The sequence below is a fragment of the Parastagonospora nodorum genome (assembly GCF_000146915.1).
Source record: "Parastagonospora nodorum SN15 chromosome Unknown scaffold_17, whole genome shotgun sequence".
Taxonomy (NCBI): domain Eukaryota; kingdom Fungi; phylum Ascomycota; class Dothideomycetes; order Pleosporales; family Phaeosphaeriaceae; genus Parastagonospora; species Parastagonospora nodorum.
The window spans coordinates 898,219-924,894 of NW_001884565.1; the positions used below are offsets into that span (position 1 = coordinate 898,219).

At 51.2% G+C, this 26,676-nt stretch overlaps 17 protein-coding genes across 17 annotated transcripts; 8 read left to right on the forward strand and 9 right to left on the reverse strand.

Annotated features, from left to right (window-relative positions):
- Window positions 1-418: 418 nt before the first annotated feature.
- SNOG_10813 (hypothetical protein) lies at window positions 419-1,409 on the reverse strand (the record flags this gene model as incomplete). Its single annotated transcript, XM_001801020.1, has 5 exons — window positions 419-750; window positions 942-1,038; window positions 1,219-1,257; window positions 1,308-1,321; window positions 1,379-1,409. The coding sequence occupies 5 exons, from the start codon at window positions 1,407-1,409 to the stop codon at window positions 419-421; spliced, it is 513 nt and encodes a 170-aa protein (XP_001801072.1).
- Window positions 1,410-1,933: 524 nt separating this feature from the next.
- SNOG_10814 (hypothetical protein) lies at window positions 1,934-2,896 on the forward strand (the record flags this gene model as incomplete). The annotated part of the gene is made up of 4 exons (XM_001801021.1): window positions 1,934-2,035; window positions 2,215-2,301; window positions 2,435-2,680; window positions 2,783-2,896. 4 exons carry the CDS (start codon window positions 1,934-1,936, stop codon window positions 2,894-2,896), a joined length of 549 nt encoding a protein of 182 aa, XP_001801073.1.
- A 102-nt stretch (window positions 2,897-2,998) lies between these two features.
- SNOG_10815 (hypothetical protein) lies at window positions 2,999-3,675 on the reverse strand (the record flags this gene model as incomplete). The annotated part of the gene is made up of 2 exons (XM_001801022.1): window positions 2,999-3,110; window positions 3,242-3,675. 2 exons carry the CDS (start codon window positions 3,673-3,675, stop codon window positions 2,999-3,001), a joined length of 546 nt encoding a protein of 181 aa, XP_001801074.1.
- Window positions 3,676-4,337: 662 nt separating this feature from the next.
- SNOG_10816 (hypothetical protein) lies at window positions 4,338-5,780 on the reverse strand (the record flags this gene model as incomplete). The annotated part of the gene is made up of 1 exon (XM_001801023.1): window positions 4,338-5,780. One exon carries the CDS (start codon window positions 5,778-5,780, stop codon window positions 4,338-4,340), a length of 1,443 nt encoding a protein of 480 aa, XP_001801075.1.
- Window positions 5,781-6,963: 1,183 nt separating this feature from the next.
- On the forward strand, window positions 6,964-8,265 carry SNOG_10817 (hypothetical protein; the record flags this gene model as incomplete). The annotated part of the gene is made up of 1 exon (XM_001801024.1): window positions 6,964-8,265. The coding sequence occupies one exon, from the start codon at window positions 6,964-6,966 to the stop codon at window positions 8,263-8,265; it is 1,302 nt and encodes a 433-aa protein (XP_001801076.1).
- Window positions 8,266-8,728: 463 nt separating this feature from the next.
- On the forward strand, window positions 8,729-9,142 carry SNOG_10818 (hypothetical protein; the record flags this gene model as incomplete). The annotated part of the gene is made up of 3 exons (XM_001801025.1): window positions 8,729-8,886; window positions 8,947-9,028; window positions 9,074-9,142. The coding sequence occupies 3 exons, from the start codon at window positions 8,729-8,731 to the stop codon at window positions 9,140-9,142; spliced, it is 309 nt and encodes a 102-aa protein (XP_001801077.1).
- A 12-nt stretch (window positions 9,143-9,154) lies between these two features.
- SNOG_10819 (hypothetical protein) lies at window positions 9,155-10,498 on the forward strand (the record flags this gene model as incomplete). Its single annotated transcript, XM_001801026.1, has 1 exon — window positions 9,155-10,498. The coding sequence occupies one exon, from the start codon at window positions 9,155-9,157 to the stop codon at window positions 10,496-10,498; it is 1,344 nt and encodes a 447-aa protein (XP_001801078.1).
- Window positions 10,499-10,633: 135 nt separating this feature from the next.
- On the reverse strand, window positions 10,634-11,750 carry SNOG_10820 (hypothetical protein; the record flags this gene model as incomplete). Its single annotated transcript, XM_001801027.1, has 2 exons — window positions 10,634-10,865; window positions 11,098-11,750. 2 exons carry the CDS (start codon window positions 11,748-11,750, stop codon window positions 10,634-10,636), a joined length of 885 nt encoding a protein of 294 aa, XP_001801079.1.
- A 580-nt stretch (window positions 11,751-12,330) lies between these two features.
- SNOG_10821 (hypothetical protein) lies at window positions 12,331-12,665 on the reverse strand (the record flags this gene model as incomplete). The annotated part of the gene is made up of 2 exons (XM_001801028.1): window positions 12,331-12,576; window positions 12,642-12,665. The coding sequence occupies 2 exons, from the start codon at window positions 12,663-12,665 to the stop codon at window positions 12,331-12,333; spliced, it is 270 nt and encodes an 89-aa protein (XP_001801080.1).
- Window positions 12,666-13,126: 461 nt separating this feature from the next.
- Window positions 13,127-14,011, reverse strand: SNOG_10822 (hypothetical protein; the record flags this gene model as incomplete). The annotated part of the gene is made up of 1 exon (XM_001801029.1): window positions 13,127-14,011. The coding sequence occupies one exon, from the start codon at window positions 14,009-14,011 to the stop codon at window positions 13,127-13,129; it is 885 nt and encodes a 294-aa protein (XP_001801081.1).
- An 896-nt stretch (window positions 14,012-14,907) lies between these two features.
- On the forward strand, window positions 14,908-17,074 carry SNOG_10824 (hypothetical protein; the record flags this gene model as incomplete). The annotated part of the gene is made up of 3 exons (XM_001801030.1): window positions 14,908-15,243; window positions 15,295-15,865; window positions 16,041-17,074. 3 exons carry the CDS (start codon window positions 14,908-14,910, stop codon window positions 17,072-17,074), a joined length of 1,941 nt encoding a protein of 646 aa, XP_001801082.1.
- Window positions 17,075-17,116: 42 nt separating this feature from the next.
- On the reverse strand, window positions 17,117-18,127 carry SNOG_10825 (hypothetical protein). Its single transcript, XM_001801031.1, has 2 exons — window positions 17,438-18,127; window positions 17,117-17,386 (listed from the first exon to the last, which is right to left on the reverse strand). The coding sequence occupies exons 1-2, from the start codon at window positions 18,092-18,094 to the stop codon at window positions 17,252-17,254; spliced, it is 792 nt and encodes a 263-aa protein (XP_001801083.1). The 5' UTR covers window positions 18,095-18,127; the 3' UTR covers window positions 17,117-17,251.
- A 1,020-nt stretch (window positions 18,128-19,147) lies between these two features.
- Window positions 19,148-19,449, forward strand: SNOG_10826 (hypothetical protein; the record flags this gene model as incomplete). The annotated part of the gene is made up of 2 exons (XM_001801032.1): window positions 19,148-19,244; window positions 19,289-19,449. The coding sequence occupies 2 exons, from the start codon at window positions 19,148-19,150 to the stop codon at window positions 19,447-19,449; spliced, it is 258 nt and encodes an 85-aa protein (XP_001801084.1).
- Window positions 19,450-19,648: 199 nt separating this feature from the next.
- Window positions 19,649-22,318, reverse strand: SNOG_10827 (hypothetical protein; the record flags this gene model as incomplete). The annotated part of the gene is made up of 5 exons (XM_001801033.1): window positions 19,649-20,786; window positions 20,842-21,414; window positions 21,553-21,580; window positions 21,796-21,862; window positions 21,953-22,318. 5 exons carry the CDS (start codon window positions 22,316-22,318, stop codon window positions 19,649-19,651), a joined length of 2,172 nt encoding a protein of 723 aa, XP_001801085.1.
- SNOG_20114 (hypothetical protein) lies at window positions 20,429-20,611 on the forward strand (the record flags this gene model as incomplete). The annotated part of the gene is made up of 1 exon (XM_001801034.1): window positions 20,429-20,611. One exon carries the CDS (start codon window positions 20,429-20,431, stop codon window positions 20,609-20,611), a length of 183 nt encoding a protein of 60 aa, XP_001801086.1.
- A 2,011-nt stretch (window positions 22,319-24,329) lies between the features above and the next one.
- SNOG_10828 (hypothetical protein) lies at window positions 24,330-25,660 on the forward strand (the record flags this gene model as incomplete). The annotated part of the gene is made up of 5 exons (XM_001801035.1): window positions 24,330-24,393; window positions 24,445-24,593; window positions 24,644-25,015; window positions 25,069-25,242; window positions 25,291-25,660. The coding sequence occupies 5 exons, from the start codon at window positions 24,330-24,332 to the stop codon at window positions 25,636-25,638; spliced, it is 1,107 nt and encodes a 368-aa protein (XP_001801087.1). The 3' UTR covers window positions 25,639-25,660.
- SNOG_10829 (hypothetical protein) lies at window positions 25,658-26,631 on the reverse strand (the record flags this gene model as incomplete). The annotated part of the gene is made up of 3 exons (XM_001801036.1): window positions 25,658-25,993; window positions 26,253-26,467; window positions 26,514-26,631. The coding sequence occupies 3 exons, from the start codon at window positions 26,629-26,631 to the stop codon at window positions 25,658-25,660; spliced, it is 669 nt and encodes a 222-aa protein (XP_001801088.1).
- Window positions 26,632-26,676: the final 45 nt, after the last annotated feature.

Here is a 26,676-nt window from a genome sequence, read left to right on the forward strand (position 1 = left end):
GAGTATCAAATTGCTTCAAAACAATTCCATAGTTGCGTTGCGTTGCTGCTGTAATTGAAGACTGGTGCTTCTCGGGTGCGTAGAGCACCTCATAAAACCGTGCACGCGAACGTTAGGTATTACATTGGACTTCTGCTAACTAGACTGGTCGAGAACAGTCCAGGCTCAAATTCACACATCGGCAAGCTCGTATTTCTATTCTGAATTCTCCTGCGGACGTAATCACGGTGAGTTTTGTCTCCTATCCGTGCAGTGCCGAGCAGATGTTGTCAGGGTAGCACCCCGGGTCACACGGCACACTGTGAACTGCATCTCACGTGAACCACCTGGAAGCCCGGCATTCATCGTCTTATGGTCGTATGTGAAGGTTTGGACTTGGTGCTCAAACCTTAACAGAAACAACCTGTAAAATGAACACTTACTCTAGTTGACGGCACAGGAAGTCATGAAAATTCGCCCATTTCTGAGCTGTACGCCCACGTGGACGAGCGGGGACCTCTTTCTGGCTATTCTGATTGTTGACATGGAATACCATCAACTCAGCAAAATCCACGTTATGGTGGAGATGCATCCACCGAGCGCCGAGGACTACACTCTCTAACAAAACTTGCGCAACATTTAGATGTGCGCCTGTCTCACGCGAGCAGATCAGCAGCACGCGACGAGGCCGCTTGATGCCATCAGTCTCGGTGACTGGAGGCCAAGCCCAGCCACGACATGTGAGATCGCCCTGGTTAACGATTGTGAGAGCTGAAAATTATAGATTAGCATTGTTTTCGCGAATATAACAATGAGAGGCCATCGCATTTGCGAGACTTCGAGGTTATCGAGATCTGAGCCTCAATCACAATGAATGCGTCTGAAGCCAGACCACATGACTTTTCAGGATTGACAGTTGGATGAGAATATTCGAAAGTATGAAGCAAGAGAATGAGACTTACTTTGTGCACCAAGCAACTGTGCCACAGACTGCTGGATGTTCATCGCAGCATGAGCATCCGCTTCATAACTAGATGCTGGAGGTCCTTCTTCTTCATCCTCCCGATTCGGGTATCGTAATTAACACTGAAATCCTATGAAATGTATCAGCCTCGAGTTATGCCATAAAGTATCGCAAGCGATCAGAAGATAGCGAAGGCAAGGCACGTGTCTTCAGCTAGCTACGGAACGCAAAGCAAGGGATGGTCATGCGTAATAGAAATTTAGTGCTATACTTACTGGACCCGGCGATGGTGAGCGCGATGGCGGTGCGGCAGTCTAAACGAAACATATGAGTGACTGCTCAGAGACAGGGGCTTGTAACGTACGTTCTTACTGGTACCTGTTAAATTATGTTAGAGAAGCTGTTTAATTGTGATGTTGAAGAGGCAGCACTCACGCTTTTTGGGAGGCATTTTCCTGAAGGACATGCCAAACGTTAGCGACCGGGTCAAAGAGGTACGCGTGCAGGTCATAGCCCGGCTTCCCTGTGAGGCTTCGAGGAAAGAGATAAAGGGAATGTGATAGCTCTTTCCCTAGCTCTCGAAACGGCATGGAAGGGGGCAGGTTGGTAAAAAAAATGGGCAGAAATTTGTACTCACTTTGCAGTCTTCAGGGTTTGACAAAAAAACAAGGGACGAGGGTACGAGCGACTCTACACAGTCTCCTAGGTCAGGGCGGAAGGCAAGGCGGTGTGGCACATCTGACTATACGCTAGACAGAAATGGTAGATATAACTCTCACTCTTGGCTTCACTGGTCATCCATCGTCGCTCAACTGTGAAGAGAGCGTGCCAAGGTACCTCGTTTTGTCACTTTCACCGGTGACGAGAGAGCATTAGGATGATCTGTGAAGTTGATAAACCCATCGTATGTATGTCTCTAGTTTCGAACAAATGACTTTTGTTCACGTACTACTACTATCATACCACAGTTACTACTACTTACTAGACACAATGGCGCACGAACAAGAATCCGAATCTGAATGGGAAGAAGAATTGGTCGAGCTCGTTTCCAAAGAGTTCAATATCCCAAAAAGTACGCCAACTAGCCGTAACGTACTTTCTGAGCATTTGGGTTGGCCTTTCGCAGATCCATGTTGTTGCGCCCCATGAATTGGCAGCTTGTTGCACTTTTCGCGCGACTTGCACCTCCCTCGCAGCCCATAGGAAAGAAAACCAACATTCCTTCTACATCATTCTGAATTTATTCGATGTCGGACTGTGACCCATGCCAGAGGGAGATTGGCGCCCGTGGGCATGAAACACATGGTGCGAGCTTCATGGCTGGGTCAAATGTCCCAGGCCAGAGAACCAAGGTGCAGGTGAAGGCGGATCTGCGACCAGTGCAGCGTTGTGACGGACTACAATCTTGGAGCAACTTCGAGAATTAGAATATGTTTTGAATGTTTTTTTTGGGGGGGGGGGGGGGGTGTAACAGTAAGCTCATAGATGTAGTGTCGTTATAATCTGAAGGCGCGACAGAAATCCAAGCGCCGTGCCCAGATGAACCAAGAATGTACCATCGATAAGGTGCCTTGGTCTGAATCATCCCCCTTCGCGCATGTGGAAGCTCTGGAGGATGGAAGAGCTGAAGCCTCACGTGCGAAAAAGAAACGTCCAGCTCCAGATGTCTCGCCTTCTCTTCGTTCTCAGTCTCCCCTTCAGTCGCCTGAATCCAAGACGGTTTCGCAGGGGTCCGAGGTGTGTACGCCGGTCAGACTAGAAGCTGCCTGGGTGCATGTGAGAGGGACTGGTCTATACAAAAATATGATGGGAGTGATGAACTACATGATGCGAGTTCAGCAAGACATTGAGCACGAAGAGAAGATGAAACTCGAAGGGGATCTATGGGTTCAAGTTATGGAAGTCGCAAAGGAATGGTACAAGAAGAAAATTCAGCATGCACAGCAGCAGTAATGGTGCGATATCATCGAAATTGTACAGAATATACTGCATAGAATAACGAAATGTTCTAAACGCTTAGCTATTGCGAGTATCAGTTTATACATCTCCCTCGTTTCACTCCTCTTTCTTCTCTACACCTAGAGGCTTTCCCGCAGTCAAGAAATCCAGCTTGCCGACATCCACGCCCTTCATCCTGAGGATAGCATACGTAGTCGTGACATGGAACCTGTTTTGAAGTCAGCAAACTCAAACCCATCGACGAACCGAGCTGCAGCAACTGTGCACTGGAGAAGCCCAGCCTGCTCAAACGGCAAAGCGCAAGCCTCCCCAAACCACACCAGCCAAGATTGAACTCACCAAAAGTTTGGCTGCGCGAACTGCAACACATACTCCCCCTTCTTGCCCCTCCACTCCCTCTTCCCAAGCTGAACAACCACCTCCTCCCCTTCCTTCCCCTCAAACTGCCTCTCATCTACCTTTTCCAGATACCCAATAACCTTCTGCACCCTCGCAAACAGCTCTTCAAAGTTCGTCTCCGTGTCCGGCAGCGAGATACCCTCGATGTCCGGGTTGACGCGACACGGCACGAACTTGGCGGCGTCGGTGAAACGTTGGACTTGGTAGATGAGGTCTTTCATTTCGGGATGCAGCGAGGCATTGAGGTAGGTTGAGGGTTCGTCGGACTGGGCCTGGCAGTGCGTCTGCGCCTTTTGCAGGAAGTGGTGGGCGGCGCGGAGGCCTTGGAGGAGGGGGGAGAGGGCGATGTGGTGGAATGATAATGTGTTCGACATGTTGGAGGCGTGTTTGGAGGTCGAAAAGTCGGTGGTGTGAGGAGTGTGGTGGGGAGTGGGTGTGGCTGTTATATACCTACCTAGGTACTTGCGGTGCTCACGTGTCAGGGTCCATTGTTGCCTTGCAACTGCTGTTCGCGGTGACTGTTCCGTACTAGCTCATGGCGTTCATTGGACAGATTCCATGGCTGGTTCTAAAAGATGCGAAACGTGGTGTTGTGTAGAGGGGCATTACAAAGCATGTGGGTCCCGGGCCAATCGCGTCGGAACATCGTGCACCGGCACGTCGCACGGCTGCAACTCTGGTGTACATCATCCAGTATGATTGCAAAGCAAGAATGATGGGTAGCGTGGAATTCAAATGGCGGTGAGTAGAGTCGGATGCAACAGATGTCAGCAGTCTGGAAAAATGTTGTTTCGATGACAAGAAAATAGATTGACGAACACAATGGTACTGGAGGAGAAAAAGTAACATCGGGTATCATTACGCGCAACACGCTTTCTCGCAAAATAACGCTCAATTCGGCCGTCAACATCCATTCCTACAGGCGCAATCATTCTGTGGTGCGTCGCCGTGACAGCTCCTTCTCAAGCTCGGCCCTCTCGTCAACGGTCAGATCACTGCTCAAAGTTCCCAATCTGTACACCTAGGAACATGACAATCAAGCCGCAAGTCTAGACAGAGCTGTGGCCAACCAGAATGCGACTTTGTAACTCTGTCTCTGTCCCTTATCTTCTGTCTCGCTCACTGCAAGATCCGCAAAACTCAAGAAAAACGCGATACCAAGGAAAAGTAGACTGTTCATGAAGGCGCCAGCGAGTCCCTGCCGAGCCTTGGGCATGGAAGTGGTGATGAAGATATTGCTGACATTGTAGGTGATGTCGATGCCAAGTGTCGCGCAGATCATAGCGGGGAAGATATAAGCCCAGTAGTTGAACGACTCGGGTAGGATGGCGAAGAGAAGTGTCGAGAGAATGTATGCAGCGCCGCTTATGAGCAATAATATGCGACCAGGCAGTAAATGAAGTACAAGACCGCCGACAGTTGCGAGGATCAGGCCACCGACGCACATGGGTGTGAACCATGCTGCCGTAAGGAGAGGTCCAGCACCGACGACTTGCTCGATGTAGAAGCTGGCATAGAAGAGGAAGATACCGAAAGTTCCGTACTGGAAGAACAGGGCGAGCGCAAGTGGCTTCATACCCTTGACTTCGAACATGTCGCCAGGGAGAAGAGGCTGTTCTGCGACCCAGCCCTCGATGTACACGAAGGCGGCAATGAAGAGGCAGCCGATGGCGAATGTAACAGGAATATATGGCGTAGCCCATCCCTGTGGAGCGTGACTGCCATCAGTGAGAGCGAAAATGATGAGCACCAGGCCTGGAATGACCGTTGCCGTGCCCAACCAGTCCATTTTGATCGTCTGGTCGGGTCGATCTTCCTCTCGGTTCGGGACGCAGAAGTACGATACTACTGCGACAATCGCAAGGATGATGGCCCCAATCCAGAAGAACCAGCCCCAGTTAATCACTTGGGCTGAGACACCTGCAAAGAAGATGCCAGTGAAAAATCCCACGGGGGCGAAGGCGCCGTACAAACTGAAGACCAGGTTTTTGCGGGGCCCAGGGCGGTAAATGCTACCGAGTAACATGATGCCAGAAGGTAGGAATGCAGCTGGTCCGAAGCCTTGGAGTGCTCGGCATACAATGAGCATAACGTAGTTCTGACTGAAGCCAGCGATGATGCTCCAGACCAAGAACCAGACCAGACCAGAACAGAAGACGATGTAGCCTCCAAACATGTCGGCTAGTCGTCCCAATGGTAGTAAGAAGGCGCCCGTGACCAGCGAGAATACGCTAGCGGGCCATGTTTGTGCGTTGGAAGGAATGTCGAGAGCTGTGGTAAGCTCTGGTAAGAGAATATTAAAGCCAGAAATGAAGTATTCCGCCACGAACATGGACCCGAGGAGAGCGAAGCAAAAGCCCAGCTCCATCCATATTGAAGTAAAGACCTCAGGCCTTTCGCGTCCTAAGCGTTCGATTTCGGATGGGCTGTAGGAGCCTCGAGACTGTGGCAAGCCCTCCTCCTCTGTTGTCGCAGCCATGGTGACAGAAGCGGGCGAGGCAGGCCGAATGGCGGGCGTCTCACTCATTGTATATCGCGAGACCGTTATCAAGGGTTTCGAGTCAAAATGCCTGAATTTCGACGAAAGTGGACTAGGTGATGTGAATCATGGACTTGGCGTGCTGATCTGTGGTGATTGCCCCTGGAACGATGCTGTTTCTATACTTTTTGCGCTGAGATCACGAGGTCCTCCAAGGGCGCCATTGCTGCTGAACAGCGGCAGAAACGACATGATGCTTAGAAATGCGAGCTTGAGAAAACTGTCTTCCCGACTTTGTGACGACCTTTTGACAAACAAGTCGTCACAATGGGAGAAGCTATGCAAGAGTTGCGGCTTGGCATCCCGACTTGGCGTAGCGTGACACTGGCGGTCCAGAACCAACCTTCTAACGGTGGAGCGCATGTGCCAACTGCGCACTTTTGGGCACGCGGATGTCCTGCCGTGGATTCTGTGGTAAATAGGTGCAATTTTCCATGGTGAAAAGGATACGGGAAGGGCATGAATGCGCAGAGATGATGAAGCTTTTTGGTTTTCATGATTTGATGAAAGCCGTTGCTCTAGTGAGTGATTCCGGGGGGTGCCAGGTGCGCTCCTGGCCGATGATGCCAGCCGTAGTGGAAGCGCTTCGGCGAAAACTGGGGTGACGAAATCGGGGGCAATAGGAACCCAACGCTTGAATTGTGGGAACCGTCTTGTTAGTCATGATACAGCGTTTCGACCTGTGAGAGCTTCCAACACTCCCACGGACTGTCGTGTAGTCCTCGGCCATTCAGATCCTCCTCTTTAGGTGACTGCGCGACAAACCTCGCATGGCGCGGATCCGATGAGCGCCGCCGCAGCACTCAACCTCCCCACCAAAGCCTGTCACAACTGCCGGAAGAAGAGATGGAGATGCGACCGCTCCCTGCCGAGCTGCCAGAAATGCTCGTCATCCGGCGACGACTGTCTGGGCTATGGGAAGCTGTTCAAGTGGAATAGTGGGGTCGCAAGTCGGGGGAAGATGATGGGGAAGTCATATGACGCCCATGATGGACTGAAAAAGGCAGCCAAGCCTCACGACGCACCTGCAAAACAACAACACGTGTACACCAGAAACGAACAGACGTCGGGATACCTTGAGGACTTTGCATCAACGCCGGAACACCATGAAGGACAATCGACCATGGTGCTTCATCGGCCTCTTGTCGACCCGCTAGTGAACGATCTTGACCCGCACTCACGATACTACATGCATCACTTCGCGACCCAGCTATGCGATGTCATGGTCGTGTATGATATGCCAGGACAAAATCCTATACGCGATCTGATTCCTGCGACGTCTGCGCATCCTCTGCTACTTCATGTCATGGTGGCAAATTCTGCCTTTCACATCTTCAACATCTCGCAAAACCCCATGGGCCATTCAACTTACCAGGCCGATAATGCTGCCATCGATGTATCACCCTGTCAGGTTGTGCCCTTCAAGGGTGGACCGCTCAAGTCGGCATACAAAGATGCATTGATAGCGAAGCAGCAAGCGCTATCACTGTTGGCACAGAATATTGCAACTGTCGACCCGTCAAATATTGATATGATACTGATCACGATTCTTATGTTTGTCAACTATGCGCTTGTTGAATCAGGCCGCGATAAATGGAGGGTTCACATGGAGGGTGCGTGGCAGCTGATAAGGCTTCTTGGTGAACCACCGTACCTGCAGAAGCCCATGAGCAGACTTCGCTTGACCATATTGTCGGACTTCCTCGTCTTCTACATCCTCGGATCCACATTCAGTTTCAGCGCCATGCCGTCATTCATCCCCGACACAATCGAGCTTGCTCCAATTCTGCGGTATGCCGAGACCAACAATTACCTCTCATGCCCAGCTCCGCTGCTTCGCATCATGTTGGAGTCTTTCGCGCTGCCGAACAAGACAGTGTCTTGCACCGACGAAGTGTACGACAACATCCAGGAGCAGATCGGTAAACTGTTGCATCGCGCATTGGACTTCGACCCAGTTGCATGGTCCAAGGACTTCGAGCCAGCGACGCCCTTTGAAGACATCAATCAACGTATACGCATCGCTGCTGCCCATCGCTCTGCAGTCTGCATATACCTGGCCCGTGTGTTACCATCAGGGAACCCACTCATCGACCCAGCGAGCGGCGTTGCCATTGTAAATCTGGTCGAGCTCGCCAACGACGTGGTACTTCAGATTTCGCATCTTAAGCCCGGCGATGCGCTCTTCAAGTCGATTTGCTGGCCACTGTTCTTGGCTGGCGCCGAATCAAGGGACCCAGCACAGCGCGAATGGATCATGAACACCCTAGACGCTCTCTACGGTACCATGTACTGGGGCTACCTACATACTTCCAAGAGAGTCCTGGAGAGGATATGGAAATACCTCGACCAAGCCGCTGACGGCGAGGAGAATTGCTGGGTCGAAGAAGTAAAAGACTTTGGCAACGAGATCCTCATAGCTTGACTCCGATGGCGCGAACAGAAGCAAGGGTTGTTACACGACGAGAACGTGGCTGCGAGCCGTCGAGCTGCCGGGCCGTCGCACATGGCGTCGTGGCGCGCTCGTGCGCTTATCGAGACGGTATGTATATACATTTGTTGGTACCTATCAGAAGGACACTTCGAACCGACGCGTGGATGGATGTAACGAGGCTAGCAAGGCGTATTGGTCTCGTAGTGTGCGGGCGTAGCGCGTCAGTGGCCCAAGACGTCGATCCCCTGCCTTGGGTGGAGGGGTACCCGTCTCACATCATCGGAAGTCAACCGTCGAATCACCATTGCATCTGCACAACACACACAACTCAAGCAACCAACACTTTGCGCGCATGGCCTCGGTTTTTCGATAATGGCCTTGCAGCTAGGCGACCATCGTGACCATCGCCAGCCTCCCTCAGCACCACTTAGGCCCATATCCTTGTCGCCTCACCATGTACTTGCCAACCTTCTTGGTGTCGTCACTGGCCGTCAAAAACACTGCTGACCGACTGGAACTCACCGGTCGCCCGATGATATTCTCAGACCTTCGTCATAAGGTTGCGGACTTACGCCACGTATGGGGTCAGGTACCTCTACAACCAGCGCCCAGGTATGACCATGCTACTTTTCTTATGCCCACCGCTCTTTCTGCGCTGGATTGATGGGGAAGGCGTTTACATCCCCCTATCGCGTTTGCATCAGAGGAACAGGAAGGTAGCATTGATCCGCACGACGTGGCTCGCCGCACGCATGTGAGAATCCATAAAAGGATGCACATATCGCTCTACATATTCTAGCTACAGGGAAAGCTCCAGCAACAACGGAGCGCCCTTTATCATTCCAGTCACTTCATACATTATTTCTGAGGCAACCCCGTCATGCTTCACAATATCATGGCCACTTCATTCTTCCTGTTCGCACTTCTTAGTTTTTCAGCTTTTCCCAGCTCATGCGCTCAAACTTATGACAGCACCACTACGAATCCGACTGCATGGACAGAATATGCCCTTGATGGACTGGATCAGTGGTACAACTGCACGACAGGCATCTGGGAAACGGCAGGGTGGTGGAACAGCGCCAATGTCATGACCATGCTCGGCAACCTTGCGAAAGCCGATCCGTATAACGAACACGTACAGATCGTGGCACGTAGGACATTTGCCAACGCGATACGTAACGCTCCAATCAAAAACCCGGTGCCCAACGTAGAGCGACCTAATGTTACATCTCCGACAAGCACATCGCGATCCGGGACGCCGTTCAGCAAGTACATCGACCCGAGAACATACCTGCCACACTCAAACTACCCGATAGATTGGTTCCGCCACATTGATTCAGCAACAAACACCATCGGCTTGCTCACAGGCGACTCCAAATATGACGAAGGATCGATGCTCAAAGACTTTAAGCCCGATCCCTACGACTGGCTTGATGGCTTCTATGATGATGATCTCTGGTGGGCTTTGGCCTGGATCAACGCCTATGATGTCACTTCACGATCCGTATATCTAACTCTCGCAAAAGACATTTTCGACATCGTCGCGAAAGGCTGGGGCACGAATTGCAGCAGCGGGGGCATCTACTGGAACGATTCGAAGCAGTACGTCAACGCCATCGCCAACGAGCTCTTCTTCTCGACTGCCGCACATCTGGCAAATCGAGCGCAAGACACAGAGTACTACACCGACTGGGCCAAGAAGTCGCTCGACTGGTTTGTAGCCAGCGGCATGATAAATGAAAATAACACCGTCAATGACGGGTTGGATGCCGCGACGTGTAAGAACAACAATGGAACGGTGTGGAGTTACAACCAAGGCGTGATTCTCGGCGGACTTGTCGAATTGAACCACGCTAGTCCCAATTCCACTCTACTACCACTTGCATCAACCATCGCAGGAGCAGCCCTCAAAAAACTTTCCGATGAGGACAGCATCATCAAAGACGTCTGTGACGATGGCGGCACGTGCGGTGCGGACGGGACGCAATTCAAGGGTATCTACATGCGCAATTTGGGCGAACTGTGGGCAGCGACGGGCAATACAACATTCGGAGATGCGATCAAGACCAATGCAAAGAGCATATGGAGGAATGATAAGGAAGTTCAAGAGGACGGTGTGGTGTTCGGGAACCGCTGGGCAGGACCCTTTGAAGGGCCGGCGAACGCGAGTATGCAGGGGAGTGCGATGGACGCGCTCGTTGCGAACCTCGTTGTCTCGATTTGAGTACGCCGCATTTGAGTAGAATTTCCTCATTGTTATGTAACGCATTGCTTGTTGAACAACAACACGAACATCAACATCGCCCAAGTCCTTGAAGCAACACTCCATCGACACAGCGTCGACAAAACCCTCAAGGGCTCATTCCGTCAGCTTCACTTTCTTTGCCTCGCCATCCTTTCCGTCTCCCTCATCATCATCCCTCTTCCTCTTCCCACCTTTCTTCCACGTGAAATCCTCAAACGCCTCCTCACTCCCAACCTTCTTCTCTTGAACCTCACTGTCAGTACCACTGCCGCCCTGCTTCCCTCCATCTTTCCCATCCTCCCCACTACTACCATCCTCCTCCGGTACACCATGTACATAACTCTTCCTACCCCCAGTTTCCCGTCTGTCGTCTCCCTCTCCTTACCTGCCGCCACGTTTCATGTCATCCTGGGATCAACCGATTGCGCAGAAACACCAGCGCTCCCGGGCACCAGGCAGCTTGCGCGCGCGACACAACGCAGCGAGGGCGAAGTAGTCGTGCGAGGCGTAGGTAGGGTGATTGGGGAGGGGGGTGAGGGGCGGTGGGGATTTGGAATTGGATTTTGAACTGGACTTGCGTTTGGGGGTAGGTTGTGAAGAGTCTGACCTGCTGGAGTGTGATGTGTTGTTGGGTTTGGCGTTGGGGGATTGGTTTTGTGGGCGGTGTTGCGGAGGCGACGAGGGAGGTGGGCTTGAGAGGCGGATGGGGGAGGAGGTGGGAGGATTGCGCCGTGCGTCGAATGCCTGGCGAGGACGGGGCATTTGCGCTGCTCGTCGCCGTCGCCGTCTCCGTCTCCCACTCCTCTTGTTGTTCTTCGACAGCATTCTTGTCCTTATGCTCTTCCTTTCTCTCCTCATCAACCTCTCTTCCGTCTGCTCCTTCACTGAAATATCTCTCAAGCCACTCCTTCGCCTTCCTATCCCTCTCGCGTTGCTTCCTCATCGCCCAATTGAGTGTGGGCATCTCGTGCGCGTTCTCGCCCGTGTAGTCCGGATGCATTTGCAGATAGTCCTTGCTGTACTGCACGCGCACCTCGCCAGTTCTATGCCAGGGTTGCGAGAGCTGGGTGGCCATGGCTGAGTCGATTGTGCCGGCTTTCAGGAGCGTCTGAGCGTGGGTATTCATCATGCTGGATTCAGCGGCGAAGCGGTGCGAGTTGAAACTGTGGCGCGCGGAGGTCGAGCTCTCGGTGGGGAGAAAAGGGTGCTTTGGATGGGATTTGGACGACATGATGGGACAAATAGGTATAGTTTTAAATCGGTCGTTGGTAGAAGAGCTACTGTACTGCTTCAAGGCAGTGCAATGTCCGGATGATATATGGCTTTGTGGGTTGCGTAGTCGCACAAAAGATGGGTACAAAAAGCGATGTGTAATAGAATGAGGTTGACTGAGGATGGGAGAAGGCGGGCGTGAGCACGATAGGCGACCAAGAGAAAAGCTCTGACATGATGTTCAAACCGCAAAACAATGTGGTGAATGTGAGAGTGAAAGTGAAAGTGAAAAGTTTGTGACACAAACTTTTCGTCCCTTGATGCAACACCGACATCAGGTCACAGCACTGAGATGGTAAGACGTCTTCACTAAGCTCTGAACAAAGTTAGTTATTAGCAGTGATTGTAATTATTTGATCAGAACATTGAGTTTGTTGTTACATAGCATAGGCAGCGCTGTGTGTAACCAGAGCGCCTCAGGCATTCAAATGCCCATATCATACTTGTGTCAGTGTACTGGGTTCAATATGGATATTTAAATCTCCCCATCTCCTCCCCCAGCGACATCTGCAATCATTCTTTCTCCATCTTGCTCATTCTCATTGTCGCTGATGTTCGCCGAGATAACCTTTCTCATACCGCTGAACAATCTCATCGTTTGGATCGTGGATCACCTTTGTTGTGGAATCTGGACAAACAAGCAATTTGTTCTTTTTATCCCACGTCCCACCGGTACCAGACGGTGAGCGTCGTGCCAACGCTGTGCAAAGCATCAGCAACCTTGTGAAATAGTCCGATGACTGGTTCATCAAGGACGCGCATGTACCGATTGTGATCCACTGGATCTGCACAATCCAGATTGATGGTCAGCATGATCTCTCTGGGATAATCGTCTAGATCGATCACGTACTGAGAGGTCAGCGTATCCGGTCATGATAATTGCTCGCGATGTAGATCGATCTGTAAAGCAGGGGCTCGCTGGTTCCACAATAGGTATCTTGAGATGCATATCATTTGGCTGAGGTCAAGACTGTGGAGGTATTCGAGGATGCACATGTCCAGCTCTGTAGGCAGGTTGTTGAGTGACATCGCGGGTTCCACAGTGAGTTGAGTTGACGCAGGCTACTCTTTGGCTGCGGGGATGTCTGTACATGCCTGCGGGCAGGCCAATATCTTGCGTGGCGCGATGAGCAAGCTCCACGTGCAGCCCTGTAGTGAAGGGACTGGTCAACCCCATTTGTCGATACCGGCTGTGATGACGCAGCTGCTTCAAAGGCATCGTGATGAGCATCAAGTGCAGTCATGAGGGATGAGAGGAGAGGTCAGAAGAAAGATGAGGAACGAGAGAAGTTGCGAGCGCATTGCAGCATCACTTTCCAACTAACGTAAGCCTGCCTACTTGAGGAAGTCACCACCCGTCTTCGCAAGAACCTCGTCGTAATAGCTTTGAAACGCCAGCCAGCCTTTCTCCGGTGTCCCAACCTGCTTATACGTCTCTGCCGCCTCTTTATCACCAATGATTTTTGGCTTATTTCCACTCCCCGCACTCGCCGCATCAACAAGCAGCTGCGCTTGACACGTCTTGTCAAGGCTTAAGAACCAGAACGCTGCCTCATCCACCGTCTTGCCTACCGTCAAGATGCCATGGTTTTGCAGGATGGCAGCTTTGCCATCGCCCAACGCATCGGCTATTCGCTCACCTTCTTCCGACGCGAGCACCACACCGCCGAAATCTTTATACACGCCATGAGATTTATAGAAGCGAATGCTATCTTGCGTGATCATGTCTAACTCCCTCCCAAACGCACTGAACGCCTTGCCATACACACTATGCGCATGACATGCCGCATCCACATCTGGCCGCCTCTTATGGATCGCGCTGTGGATCGCAAAAGCCGCTGCATTGATTGGTTCATTGCCCTCCACCACTTCTCCCTGCTCATTCACGAGTATCAAGTCTGATACGCGAATGAGCGAGAAGTGCGTGGACAGTGGATTCAGCCAGAAATGATCATGCAAAATCGGGTCGCGCACAGATATGTGGCCAGCCACGCCCTCATCGAAGCCCCGCGAGGCGAAGATGCGGTAGGCGGCCGCGAGGTGTTGTTTCCGGTACACCCGCTCTTCTTCGAGCGTGTTGAACTTGGGGTATGCGCGGATCTTGAGGGCGCGGCCGGAGGTGGTGCGGCCCATGGCTGCGACATGGCGGTTATCGTGGGATTCGGCATGGTCGACGCGCAGGCCGGATGCGACCGAAGCCTGCTTTGGGTTGGAGGACATTGCGACGCTGCGAAGGATGGGTGGTCTCTGGCATCGCGACTGCGGCCTACATCGTGCAGCAGCCTGTAAGAGAGGTCGAGGCACTAGGCGAGCTGTAGACATGGTGAGTGCAGTGGATTAGCTGGTCGTCTCATGTTGCTTGAGCTGGAGCTTGATATGCGGAGAGCCCCAGGTTCCCCGCGATTCCGCTTCGGATATAAATCCGTCGGGAACATGTCACGCAACAAGTATCCGGTGGAATCGGCATCTCGACTAGTGGTATGGTCGCGATGTGGCAGTAGCGAGAGAAACAAGGAGTAGACGTCTGAAGCAGCGTGCCGGAGTAGAGTCTGACAAAGTCTACAAGGTCACATGACCCCGCGTGCGCGACGCGACTCCAGCATTGCCATCTCTCCATCTCCCCTGACGGTACGATTCGTGCGATCTAGTCGTTCCATTTGTCTTTTCGGACCAAGACAGTGCGACTCAACCTAGCAGTATTGAATGTGATCTTGGAAGTCGTGGCCGGTTCATTCACGGAGGATATCTAATGCCGCCCAATTCGATGGACTGCGTCACTGCGTGGCGGTGTCTTCGTTGCTAACAAGCATGCAAACAGTCGTGATGCATGTGATGCATCGACCTCCGTGCTTTGAGGAACGCATTGCTGCCTGCGCTAGCGAGACACTAGTAAAGCCACGCTGCTCAACTTCTTCACCTCTCCTTTCCCGCGACAGGCAGCGTCCTGATGCCTGCGCTAGCATCCATGCTTTAGGCCAATGCTGTCGTGTATAAAACGATCGAAGTCGACGCTCCTGTGTCTCATTCCTAGAAATCAGCAATTCAGCAGCACGCAACTCAGCCGAGTAACGCTACAAGAATCAACACCACAACAACGCATCTTCAAAACGGCCTACATGGCAGCAGATACGCCAGCTGCCTATCCCGGCCTCGGTCTTGATATCCGCTACGGCCCATGGACAGGCGAAGGCTATGGCTACCCTCATGGCGCAATTAACGATGGCAACGGTACAGAGTCAGAGCTGCTCTATGTCCGCGAACTGGCTATGATGAATATCATGGACAAGCTGACTGACAAGCCGGACTGGCACAAGAAGGTATTTGACGAAGAAATCGTTGCAAAGTGGCGCAAGGAAGCCCTTGCGATTCCAGATGAAGAGCTGTACAAATTGGCTCATAGCGGTGGCGAGAAAATGCCAGAGAACATCCTGAATGAAAACACAGTCGACTGTGTAAGCATGCCTCCTCCGACATTCTACTCACTTGCTAACACTTCTTGACAGTGTATCAAGGAACTTCGCAGCAAGGCCAAGTACTTTGAGCAGACTGGCATTGTTCCTACCATGGAAGCTTGTGCTTCAATCGCCAAATCCGATACTCTCGTTACTCAAGAGCTCCATGAAGCATTGCGCCGTGCATTCGACCAACTCAAGCTTGACCAACAAGCATCTCCCGACTGGCATCCAAATTCCCAAGACATGGTCCAAGATCTTGTTCATCCTTCCATGTATCCCCTTGTCTTCGGTCGTACACGAGCATTTCCAGAAGAATGTGTTGGGGTTGAAGATGCCATCAAAACTTGGGCCGGAAAAGGCACCATCATCCCCAAGGAAGAAGAACTACCATCCGATGATAATCAGCGCCGTGGTTTGTGGAATCGTGAAGTCGATCACTACTCGAGCAACTACCAATGGCTGCCAGCCAACGTCGCCTTCCAAGACGATGGCAGCGTGAAGTTGACCAGCTATATCAACAACTTGCACCCGAACAAATATCCAGAAATCTACCGCACAATCGAGAAGCTCGTGGAGACGACGCTCCCTCTGTGGGACCAGTGCCTATCCCAGGATGAAGGTACTTCAAGGCGCTGCGCCGGTAGAACGTGCCCTCGCCTAGCTTTAGTCGATAATCCCGAGTGAGTGACGATAGCCTTGAATATGATCTGATATGGGCATTAACGCTCGGTGTAGTGATGAATGCGAGGCCAATTGGATTCCTGACAACATGGATGCTTGTGCCGATTTGGAAGTGGATGAAGACGCTTTGGAAGAAGAAGGTTACTATCCGTATGATGACGACGAAGATGGAGAGCAGCTCAAGGAATACAAATGGCGAGTGGTTCGCAAACCTAAGCTTCCTGAGCCAGTCTTTAAGGAAATTGAGTATGCGCCCAAGGAAGGTACTCGCCTCATCGATCGCTTCAAGGAAACCGGCCTCCAGATAATCGTCAAAATGGCATCAATCGAGTTAGATCCTCAGAAGGCCGAATTTCCGACCGGTAGCTGGCACGTCGAAGGTCAGCTGAATGAGCACATTTGCGGCACCGCGCTGTACTATCTTGATAGCGAGAACATTACAGACAATAACTTGTCATTTCGTATGCTGACGTCGGAAGACCTTGGGTACGATTCAGAGTACGCCGTTGGACAGCAGTCATATTCCTGGATGGAATCCGTCTTTGGAACATCGCTCGGATCTGGAGGCGGCGATGCTTGTCTGCAGAACTATGGCAGTGTGCAAACTCGACAAGGTCGTTTGCTTGCATTTCCAAATACCTTGTTAGACACGCAGTCAAGCCCCGAGTACGTCTTCGCTAACATAATTGCCAGTCAACACCAGGTGTCTTCCTTCAAGCTTATCGATCCTGCCAAACCCGGTCACCGCCGCTTCATTGCTCTCTGGCTCGTCGACCCCCACATGCGCATCATTAGCACCGCAAACGTCCCACCACAGCAAATGTCATGGTACGCTGAGAACCTCCTAGGAACGACCGCCGTTGCGCGCAAGCAGGCACTCGCCAAACTTCCAGCGGAACTCGTCGCAATTCTGCAAGAACGCGGTTTGCTCACTGCGGACAATATTGCCTTGAGCGACAATGCGAAGCTGCCCGCGGAGCTGTTGGATATGGTGCGTGGGTATGTTGACGCCGAAGGACATGCTTTGCCCATGGGAATCGAAGAGGCGCGGGAACATCGGGTGAAGTTAATGGAAGAAAGGAGTAGGCATGTGAGAAACGCCGAACAAGCCTGGGAGTCGAGCGTGTACAGCTTCTGCGAGCACTAAGAACAAGGGGCTAACGTTCAGAAGAAACAAACTGCATTTCTGACTGATGTGAATGTGGTTTTGATTACAAATTATGCAAGTCTGTCATGCTCACATATTTAGTATCCCACCAACCTCTTCTTTGACTGCATGAGACATTTCCCTGTGAACCACCTCAAGAACCGTCTCTTGCTATTCCTACCAGCTCGCCGCGACCGGCTGTACATCAGTTGTCAAAGACCACACGCCTTGAGAGTTGACCGCATGCACGATCGCCTCACGCTGCACGTCTTGCCTTCTAGTCGTGGTTGCAATAGTGCGTGTAGTAGCGCCCTGCTCAGCCGTCAATATCAAGTTTCCTCTAGATCTCGAGACAGAACTTACCTGAACGCGCGCACCCCTGACATTCGTGTACGGCCGTCCAATCTCATCCGTGCCCGTCGGGTACTGCACAATTACCGAGTACGCCACAGCATTCGCAACCGGCGCCCAAGTCACCGTAAAGTCACCTGCATTGTTCGCCCGTCGAATAACCACACCCGACACCTTCGCCGGCCTCACCGCACCATTCGTCGCAGGAATCTGCCCCGACGTGTACCGGTAACTGCTCGACGAACACGCCGAATTCGCACTCGTGGTATAAAACCGCCAACTCACCGGCGCTTGCCCGCCCTTACACACATTCGCAAACTCATGCACAGCCGTAAACGCCGAGTTCCCCGGTAAGGCCGTGAGGAAGTTGTTCCCCGGCAACGGGTAGAAGGCATCACTGACGCCGAAATTCGCGACGCCCCGGAACGGTGCGTGCACGGCGCGAGTGCCGTCGGCGTAGGTTGCTTCAAAGGCCCATTGTACGCCGATGTAGCGGTCCTTGTTGAGCGTGAGTTGCGCGGTGCAGCTGCCGAGATTGAAGGCTTTGAAGGAGCTGGGCGCGGCGCCGGATCCGCATGAGTATTGCCAGGAGGTGGATTGGCGCTTTGAAATTTCGAGAGGGGAGGCGGCAGCGATAGATGCCAGGGCGGCAATGAGGGAGAATTTCATGATTGCTCAAAAGAATGAGAACTCGCTGATGATAATTCCCCCGCCAGCGACTTCTTCACCTACATATATACTTTTCTCGAGATGACGCCATGGTCTTGGTAACGCAAACTCACGATAATACCAAGCTTGGTAGTTGTCAAGCCAAGATGGGCGCATTTTACCCATACGACGCCCCAAGACGGATCGGCTGGCTTAGCGGGCTTGATCTTCCGAGCCGCCCCGGGATGAAGCTGCTTGGCAATGCAGATCGCGGGGAAGATTTCCTACTGCGAGACGTGGCCGTCGACTTCGATGTACCAAGGCGGAGTCTACAATTAGGATATACGAGAAATGGTGGCTGGGCATTGTGGAAGCGACTTTGCTGGAGCGTTTTTGGCAGGCGTGAAGGTCATCGGTGAGCAGTGGTGATCCTGCGGCGGCTACGTGACTTACTGCAAGGTACGCTACCAGGCCTTCTATGGTCTTATGTACTTGTGGTTATTTTCTTGTACTACTTTCATGTTGTTGTCATATGTGCATGGAGTGCATATCTTGCCGTCAATTGAACACTATATTTACATGTGACAATTTAAGTGCATCACTGCACTCGAAGCTCACCACAGGTGCACCGGGTGAGTCAGATTTCGGTTCTCACGGATCAAAAAGTGGTCGTTGAGCGGCATGACTCTGGTATTGGACATCAAAAGGAGCTAGGTTCAACCCGCTGGGAGCAGTTCCATGGTTCCAAAATTCCAGTCAATTCAAGCTCTTTCTGATTAGAATCTTGGAATCGTCGCTTGTGTCCAGCATTTATAATGATTGAAAGCTATTACTGTCACGATCCGGACTCGAAGGACGAAATAGATGCATTCGAAGACCAAGCGCCCAAACGACGAGTGCCTCTGGAACCAATATGTGGTTACAGATCCGACCCGCCTCTGCCCGACAACAGTTTGCGCACTGATTTTGCAACCTGGGAACCCGGGTATCTTAGATCTCAGAACGCGCAAAATAGCCACCCGTCAACCACGAGGTGATCCAACTTGGCAATTCGAGGAGAAAAGGACGACAATGATGACGTATAAGTATGCGCTTGGGCTTCCCAACAAAAAAATCGCATCCACGTATCGCAATGTCCTCATTGATGCTATGGCTGAACACATGAACGATTGTGAGTTTAGTCCAGGCTGGGATGTACTCGCCGATGCTATCAAGGGACATGGGTCATGCCCTATGAGACAGCTGGTAGCATTCCAATGTATCCTTACAACAGATCCATCCGAGTTCGAGCCGAAAAGCCCGATGAAACCTGGAGTGGTGCGCTTGGGATCAATCAGGAAGAAGTTCAATGCATGTTGGAGACGGTATCTGGATGAGGTACGCCAGGATGGAAGAACGTATAGAGAGATATAGGAAGAGTATCGAGACAGGGATCGATGCCGATTTCATGAACATGTGGAAAAGACATGCGATCGAGTGGCTGAAAGCCCTGCACCAGCGAAACTCAGGGCTCAACTGTAGCTTGTATCGGCGCAGATTTATGGTAGTTCGGTGAGCTTGGCAATCACGAATTTACTATTCTTCTTTCGTACATATTAACGATTCGACCGTCGAGCATGCATGCGTATCTTGAAGTGACACCGCCTGAACTTTCTTCGCGAGATCGACGGCATAAACCCCATGAGAACGGTCTCGGTAGTTGTGTTTGTTTGCAACACCATGCTCAATCATTAACTCCACGATATCATCCCAGCCGTTGTTTTTTGCCCAAAAGAGCGAGGAAAATCCGCCTTCAACGCCTGAGCCGTCAGGAGAAAATGAATTCGCGCCCGCTTCGACAAGGAGTTTCACCACGCCCTTCTGGCGGCGGAAGCATGCAACCTGAAGGGCAGTGGAGCCTACACGTCCTTCCGGTCTCTCAAGATCCAATCCATGGCTGTCTGCAAGCAGGACTGCCACAAGTTTGGTGAACCCAAACGATGAAGCATAGTAAAGTGGGGATGTTTGAAGAATGACGCCGAGAGGAACGTTTCTCGACACGTACAAAATCCAGAATGCATAAGCTCCACCCCTGGGCATATGCTGTGTAGAAATTAAGTGTCTGACTCCCTCCAGAGTCGCTGTGCCAGTTCCGGTGATGTGCAGGGGCCAATTCAGTGCCGCATAAGACAGTAATGGATATCGAGCTGAAAGTGTATCGAAAGTATTCCTGGAGTCAATCCTGAATGGTCGGAAACGAAGATACGTGACACAGGTACGCATGATAAGGTCGTGAGAATTCGTCTCGTTGAGTGCGAAGTCTGCAGCTTCCGTATTCTGGATGTAGGTTGAGGTCAGGCAAGTCTTCACAGAGGAATGACCGAGCGACACAAAGCCAGTGAATTTATCAAGCTCCACCAGGCCCTGACCAAGCTGCAGCAAGACATTTGGGTCATGGAGTCTGCATTGTTCATCCAGGTCGGTGTCCTCGTCTTCAACCACTATCGCCTCACTAAGCTCCCTCAGAGTGAGGGGACGAGTGGCGAAACTGAGCCATAGAAGCATAGTACGCAAGTACCTGCGATGGATAGGGTTATTGATATGACCACCCAAGCTGCGTACGTATGTCTCATTCAGGCTGCTAGGCATGCGCGAAAGTTGTCGCCGGACTTCACGTCCCGTATGTTGTGCTGCGATGCGTGTCAATTGTAGCTGAGACTCCGCGAATCGGAATCTACCCGTGTTAGCTTCTGTAACTTATCAGTTAAGAATTAGATGCTAAAGCTCACACTCCACTGGATCGACCAAGGATAGTCCGACGAATTTCTTCACGGACCAATGGATCGCATTTTCTCAACTCATCGCTCGTAGTGATTTCCTCGTCGAGATAAGTGGCTATGTCATGGTCTACGAGATTCGCCTTCATTGTGCTAGTTATAAATCTGGCTTCTCTAAAGGCTGACTCGTGAGGTTCATGTGTGCTAGTGATGAACAGTCGAATGTTTTTACACTTCCCTGCGAGACCACCCATGGTCTTCTGAATGATTTCGGCCTCAGTGCTCTCGTTGACCGCATCTATGCAGATGTAAAAGCGAGAAACTTTGGTCACGTGTTCGACGAGGATTTGAAGAAGTTCGCTGGCTTCAACGCTACGGGGCTGTTGCGCATTGGCTGCTTCCGCATACTTTGTTGAAATTTTGTCGTACATTGAAGGGATCGCCTCGCACGCCTGGACTAATATCGATGCAAGGATATTGACCAACTGTTGTGATGCCAGAGTGCCAAAGGAGCAGTAGAAACGTGTGCAAACTGTTGAATCTTGTCGATTGATCTCAGAGCTAAGCTGTTCCGCGGAGCGCGCCCTGGTACGGTGTCAGTAATCGCCGATATTGGGTACTACACATACTGACATAAGTGTTGTCTTTCCCGAACCGGCTGCACAAAACTCGTTAGCGCAGCAGTATACGAGGAACGACCGCTCAATGGACGGCTATACATACACTTTCCTTGCAGCCACAACACAGCAGCCTGTTCATCTGATAAGTCTTTCCAGATAGTAAATGGGCCGTCAAGAAACCAAGCTCCAGTTCCAGGCAGGTGTTGCATTAGCGCATTGGTATGTTCCAGCTGAGGTGCGACTGGGGCGAGCCAATTGAACAGAACTTTTCTCTTCCGCTCTGTCCAAAGTTAGACAGGCACGCGGTTTGTGAAACATGCGTACCCCAGATCTCTAGGTCCCGTACCTTCCTGTCGCTCGAAACCTCGGTCCGTAGTTGAGCCACTTCGTCCAAGATTGCTTGGTTGTAGTTCCTGTCAATGCTTATCAGTCGCAGCCCCAGAATTGGATTGAAAATCTCACAAACTATCTCCCATCATCACCATTAACATCGCACTTTTTACCTCCTCCAAGCGTTGACGATGTTCCAGAACCTCTGTCTTCTTGAAATGCCACTTGATGCTTTTCCACTTCTGCGCGACCACTGAATCGCCAACCTTCAGAGACAACTTCAGCGCAGCCAAAATAGACCCTGCATCGTGTAATAGGCCATCGAACTGTGCCGAGTCGAAGTTGTGTTTCTCCTTATCAAAAGATATTATTCGCACGGACTGCACATATTCCAGTACTCCTTTGAGAGTGAAAAGATCACCCACTAGGTTCTGTATGTCTTTCCTAGCTTCTTTGATGTCGGAAGCAATTGTTATCAAGGCTGCAGCGACTGGCGGAATCGCGATCAGTATCCCAGCTAAAGACAGAGGCTCCACCATGGTTGTGGTTGTGTCCTTTCGATGTTACTTGGAGAAGAGCTGAGTGTCCAGGTGACAGTGCGGGGTCATCGCGAGCTGCAGGGTGAGCTGAACCTTCAGTCTCGTGGAGCTGAGGGTGACTGCCGGAAGCTGACAACTCATGGCTTATTGTACGACGTCATGGTCGCACACAATTCTATTGGACCTAGGTCAAACGGGCGACTGGACACAGAACGTTCACCATAGGGAGCTAAGGATGCCCAGTCTACTTTATCGGGCCACATGTTACTAAATCGGGAGGTAGGCGACCATGGTGGAACACAATGGCAGCCTATACAGTATCCTAAAGCAACACACAGCACTCCATCGTCAAAGTTGAAGTACATTGATGTCGTGCATATCTTCAAGTTATGTCGACTGCCACATAAAAATGAACGCTGCATTCTCATTCATTGATATAATTCCATATCCAAAACACACACGACTTTATTTAAGATGTCTTTGAGCAACTCCTGCGATGATTTCGATGTCGAAGATAATTCTGTAGGCCTCTTGTATTTACCAAGCAATTTCGAATAAAGTGTTTGCAACATCAGTTCTCTCTTTGCTTTGAGACAAAGGTCCCTGTCCCTTTTTTCGCATGACCTCATGAGGAACTGTTTTAACAAAATCTTTTTTTAGTTGAAGATTGATGGCCGAAATGTTTGACTTGGCGTGGTATTGCAACATATCCATCTCCTCCTCCTCCTCGAAGGGGGACTACTAGCGGCTCGCTTTTCTCGAGTTATGTTATCTTCTCCAGCGGCTAAGATCGCCCGTAGATATCGTTGGGACTGAGATTGAGGGCCAGCCTTCCTTTGCTTTGGGCGTCGGGCGTTACAGTCTCTGAGGTCGTCTGAGGCGTTGTGCCGCTGTTCGGGGTTGACTGGAAGCTTATGCGTATGTGGGGAGCTGGATTGCATTTTATAGAGCATTACTCGGAACCTGACGCAAATATAAGTAAATTTGTTACAAGACTGAAATTAATGTGATGATAGGGGTTGTGTAGTGGCTGTTGAGGGCAAACATATTCGCTTTGAAGGGATCCAAAAATTTCGCTGGCTGTGCTTGTTGAGCCGATTCCAAGCCGCGAAGAGAGGAAACTTCGCACTGCATGCGCGCGCAAAAATGAGGCAGGTTCGAAGGTGCAGGCTTTCCTTGAGGTGGGTGACGCTATCAATCTCAGGCGAATGACAGTTGTGCTATTGACTGGAAGCGCCTTCAGTCTATTGCTGCTCTTTCTACACGTAACGCCCTCTGTTGCTTCGTGATCTCCTCACAAGCTTTCCACTTCAATGGACGCAAAAATCGTTGTTCTCAATTAGAGAAGTCCGTGATACACGGATACTTCATTTCCAACGCAAAGTGTTCTTGCATATTTTGTTTCACCGTGTTAAAGGCAGGACAGGGATGAAATTAGGTCGCAAGTCGTCTATTGTCTGAATAGCTTCAATGTGTTCCCAAATATATGTGTGAATATACATGGGAGTTGGCCATACGGTTTGTGCGGACATCGAGGTCAAGCTATGCCAGATACCGGGTCACTTTCCTTACTCCGCTGAACACCGCAAACCTGTCGTGACGTAGATTAAATGGCAACTCGAGTGCTCCAAAACTCTAATTCAAACCAATCATAGCATTGGCAGTACCACGGTTGCGAAGTTCGTTGCCCGACTCGCCCTAAGCCGCATACGCACAGCCGGCGAAGCCGCCAAATCACCGGGTTCGCCGGTTCTCCGACTGTATCACCGAGCTTACACTGAAGAACTTATCTCTGGATGATGATCATGATAGTGAACTGGGGCTCGATCGCGGCGACATTGCGGTCATGAGATGGGATGTTGGAATGGGGCGCTTTTGTTAGAGTATAAGCTGACGGAGTGTTGCTGGCCGTTCGTACTTCGCACACTGCATCTCTAGAACGCATTCAATCATCGTGACAGAATCCGAAACTTGTTTCCAAGACCAATAGTACTCATAATATTCCAACAAAATGAGGTTAGTCATTCGAGACGAGAAACTTGCTGCGTCGCAGTACATCGCCGAATATATCGTAGGTAAGGCAGGGACGCTGGCGACTGTCCAGATAGTCGGTCTGACTTGCATAGATCGCATTCACAGATTCGCACCAACACAAGAGCGACCCTTCGTACTCGGACTACCCACTGGTAGCAGTCCAATCCTCATATACAAGATACTCGTGGAGAAGCACCGCGCAGGCGAGATCTCGTTCAAGGATGTCGTCACATTCAACATGGTTCGCAAGGCCGCGTTTCGCGTTTCAAAGCACTTTCTAATGTCTCGCAGGATGAATACATTGGCCTCGATCGCGACCATCCCGAAAGCTACCACTCGTTCATGTTCCAGCACTTCTTTGCGCACATAGACATCCTGCCAAACAATATCAACATTCTCAATGGCAACGCCCCAGACCTTGAGGCTGAGTGCGCTGCCTATGAGGCAAAGATAAATTCAGTCGGAGGCATCGAGCTCTTCCTCGGCGGCATCGGTGCAGATGGACACATCGCGTTCAATGAGCCTGGATCGAGTTTGGCAAGCCGCACAAGAGTTAAGACGCTGGCGTATGATACAATCATTGCGAACTCGAGATTCTTTAACGACGATTTGAATCTTGTACCGAAAATGGCATTAACGGTAGGAGTGCAAACGATCCTTGAGGTATGGCTTCCTCGACGCATTGTATACTTCGCTTGCTGATCATGTTACGACAGGCCAGAGAAGTAGTCGTCATTGTGACCGGCGCGCAGAAAGCTCTCGCTCTTCAGAAGTGCATAGAAGGTGGAGTGAACCACATGTATACCCTGTCGGCACTGCAGATGCATCCGCACTCTATGGTCGTATGCGATGAAGATGCCACATTGGAATTGCAGGTCAAGACAGTGAAGGTAAGTGTCGACTTTACATTCAAAGTCGCGTCACCTAACGCAATGCAGTACTTCAAGAGCATCGAACAGGTCGCGAAGCAATTTGATATGGCAGTACGGATCCCAAATTCAATGACGACCCAGGGAACAGCTGTTAATATCGCTATCGAACGACCGATGCCGATCGATGGCAGGGATAGACAGGACTCGGGTGCGGAGATGCTCTTCATTGTGGACGACAAGAAGTTAGCTCCATCAGCACATTCCATATCGCGAGCGACAACTCCCGATCTCTTTCCAGATAGCATGGGGTCTCGGGTGGCAGGCGTAATTAGCCGCGCGCCGTCACCAGGCATACAAGATCTATCTTTCGACCGAATGAGCTCTAGAATCGAGAGAGGCGCGGTAGTTGTGTAGTCATATGTAACAATTCTCTTCATGATCCACCTTCATTATCTGCAGTGTCTGAAAACGCTGTGTTGCCGAATATTCGAGTGAGATTGGATGGCCAAGATGCGCTATGATTCCCGTAGACGTTCCAAAAGCCAGGGTCGTCATAATTTTGCTGTTGCTGATGCGCCATCGCATCTGCATCTGTCTGACCAGTGATGCTAGGGTTGTCGAGATCTGATCCAGCGTCAAGGGCGGTTTGTTGGAACATCGAACCAGAAGCAATTTGTATGCTGTTCTGATCGAAAAGTGACCAGGAAGGGTCAAATACGGGTTGTGTGAGATTCAAGTTCGGCGACAGGTTCACGCTCTGGAGCCACGTCTCGAGACGGTCAGCTAACATGTGATGGAGGCTGGGAGCTGGCCGCTTTGTTTTCCGCAGCTCTTCGAGATGGTCTTGCACAAGTGAAAGATCTTAGTCAGGTATTAGCAGTCGAATACGAGAAGTTGTTCTGGTACTACTACCTTCGTGCTCTCCGACCCCGCCCTGTGCACCCTGAAGCACAAGTATGGCAGCCCACGTGATCATCTACTTAGTCAGTCGGATTATCAATCGGCTAAAATGCTTGTCATCAACATACTACCAAGTCCCAGTTTGCCCAAATTCCCTTGTCGTCTCTCCGTAGCATAAGTGTCGCACGGGCGGAGAGGAGAAGCTCATGTCGTTCGGACAATGCGACGCTGGCTGCAAAGAGATCGAACCCGCGAGCAGGGTGGTAAATCGAGAGCACGAATAGTCTGTGGAGGTTGTACTGTCGTCGAATCTGGATGCCGTCGTAGCCAGTGTTGGTTGGTCCTAGTATTGTCAGTGCCAGGTGATGCAGCGGCCGCACGATGCTCACTATTTGAGCTCACAAGCCAATCATCCAGGCTCCGTGCCCACTCCTTGATGACCTGCGCGTCTCTATCGGTGAACGGGAAAACCGGGGCAACCCCAGCTTCAGACTGGTTAGATGACATTACAGACCAAATGGTAGGCAAACCGCGACCAGCAAAGTGGCTGAG

Excerpts from the sequence above, each read along its gene's own strand:
- SNOG_10825 (XM_001801031.1), bottom strand. The coding sequence starts at position 18,094 with ATGAAATTCTCCCTCATTGCCGCCCTGGCATCTATCGCTGCCGCCTCC. Across the intron at positions 17,387-17,437 it reads TCAGGGGTGCGCGCGTTCAG|GGCGCTACTACACGCACTAT; the intron begins GTAAGTTCTGTC and ends ACGGCTGAGCAG.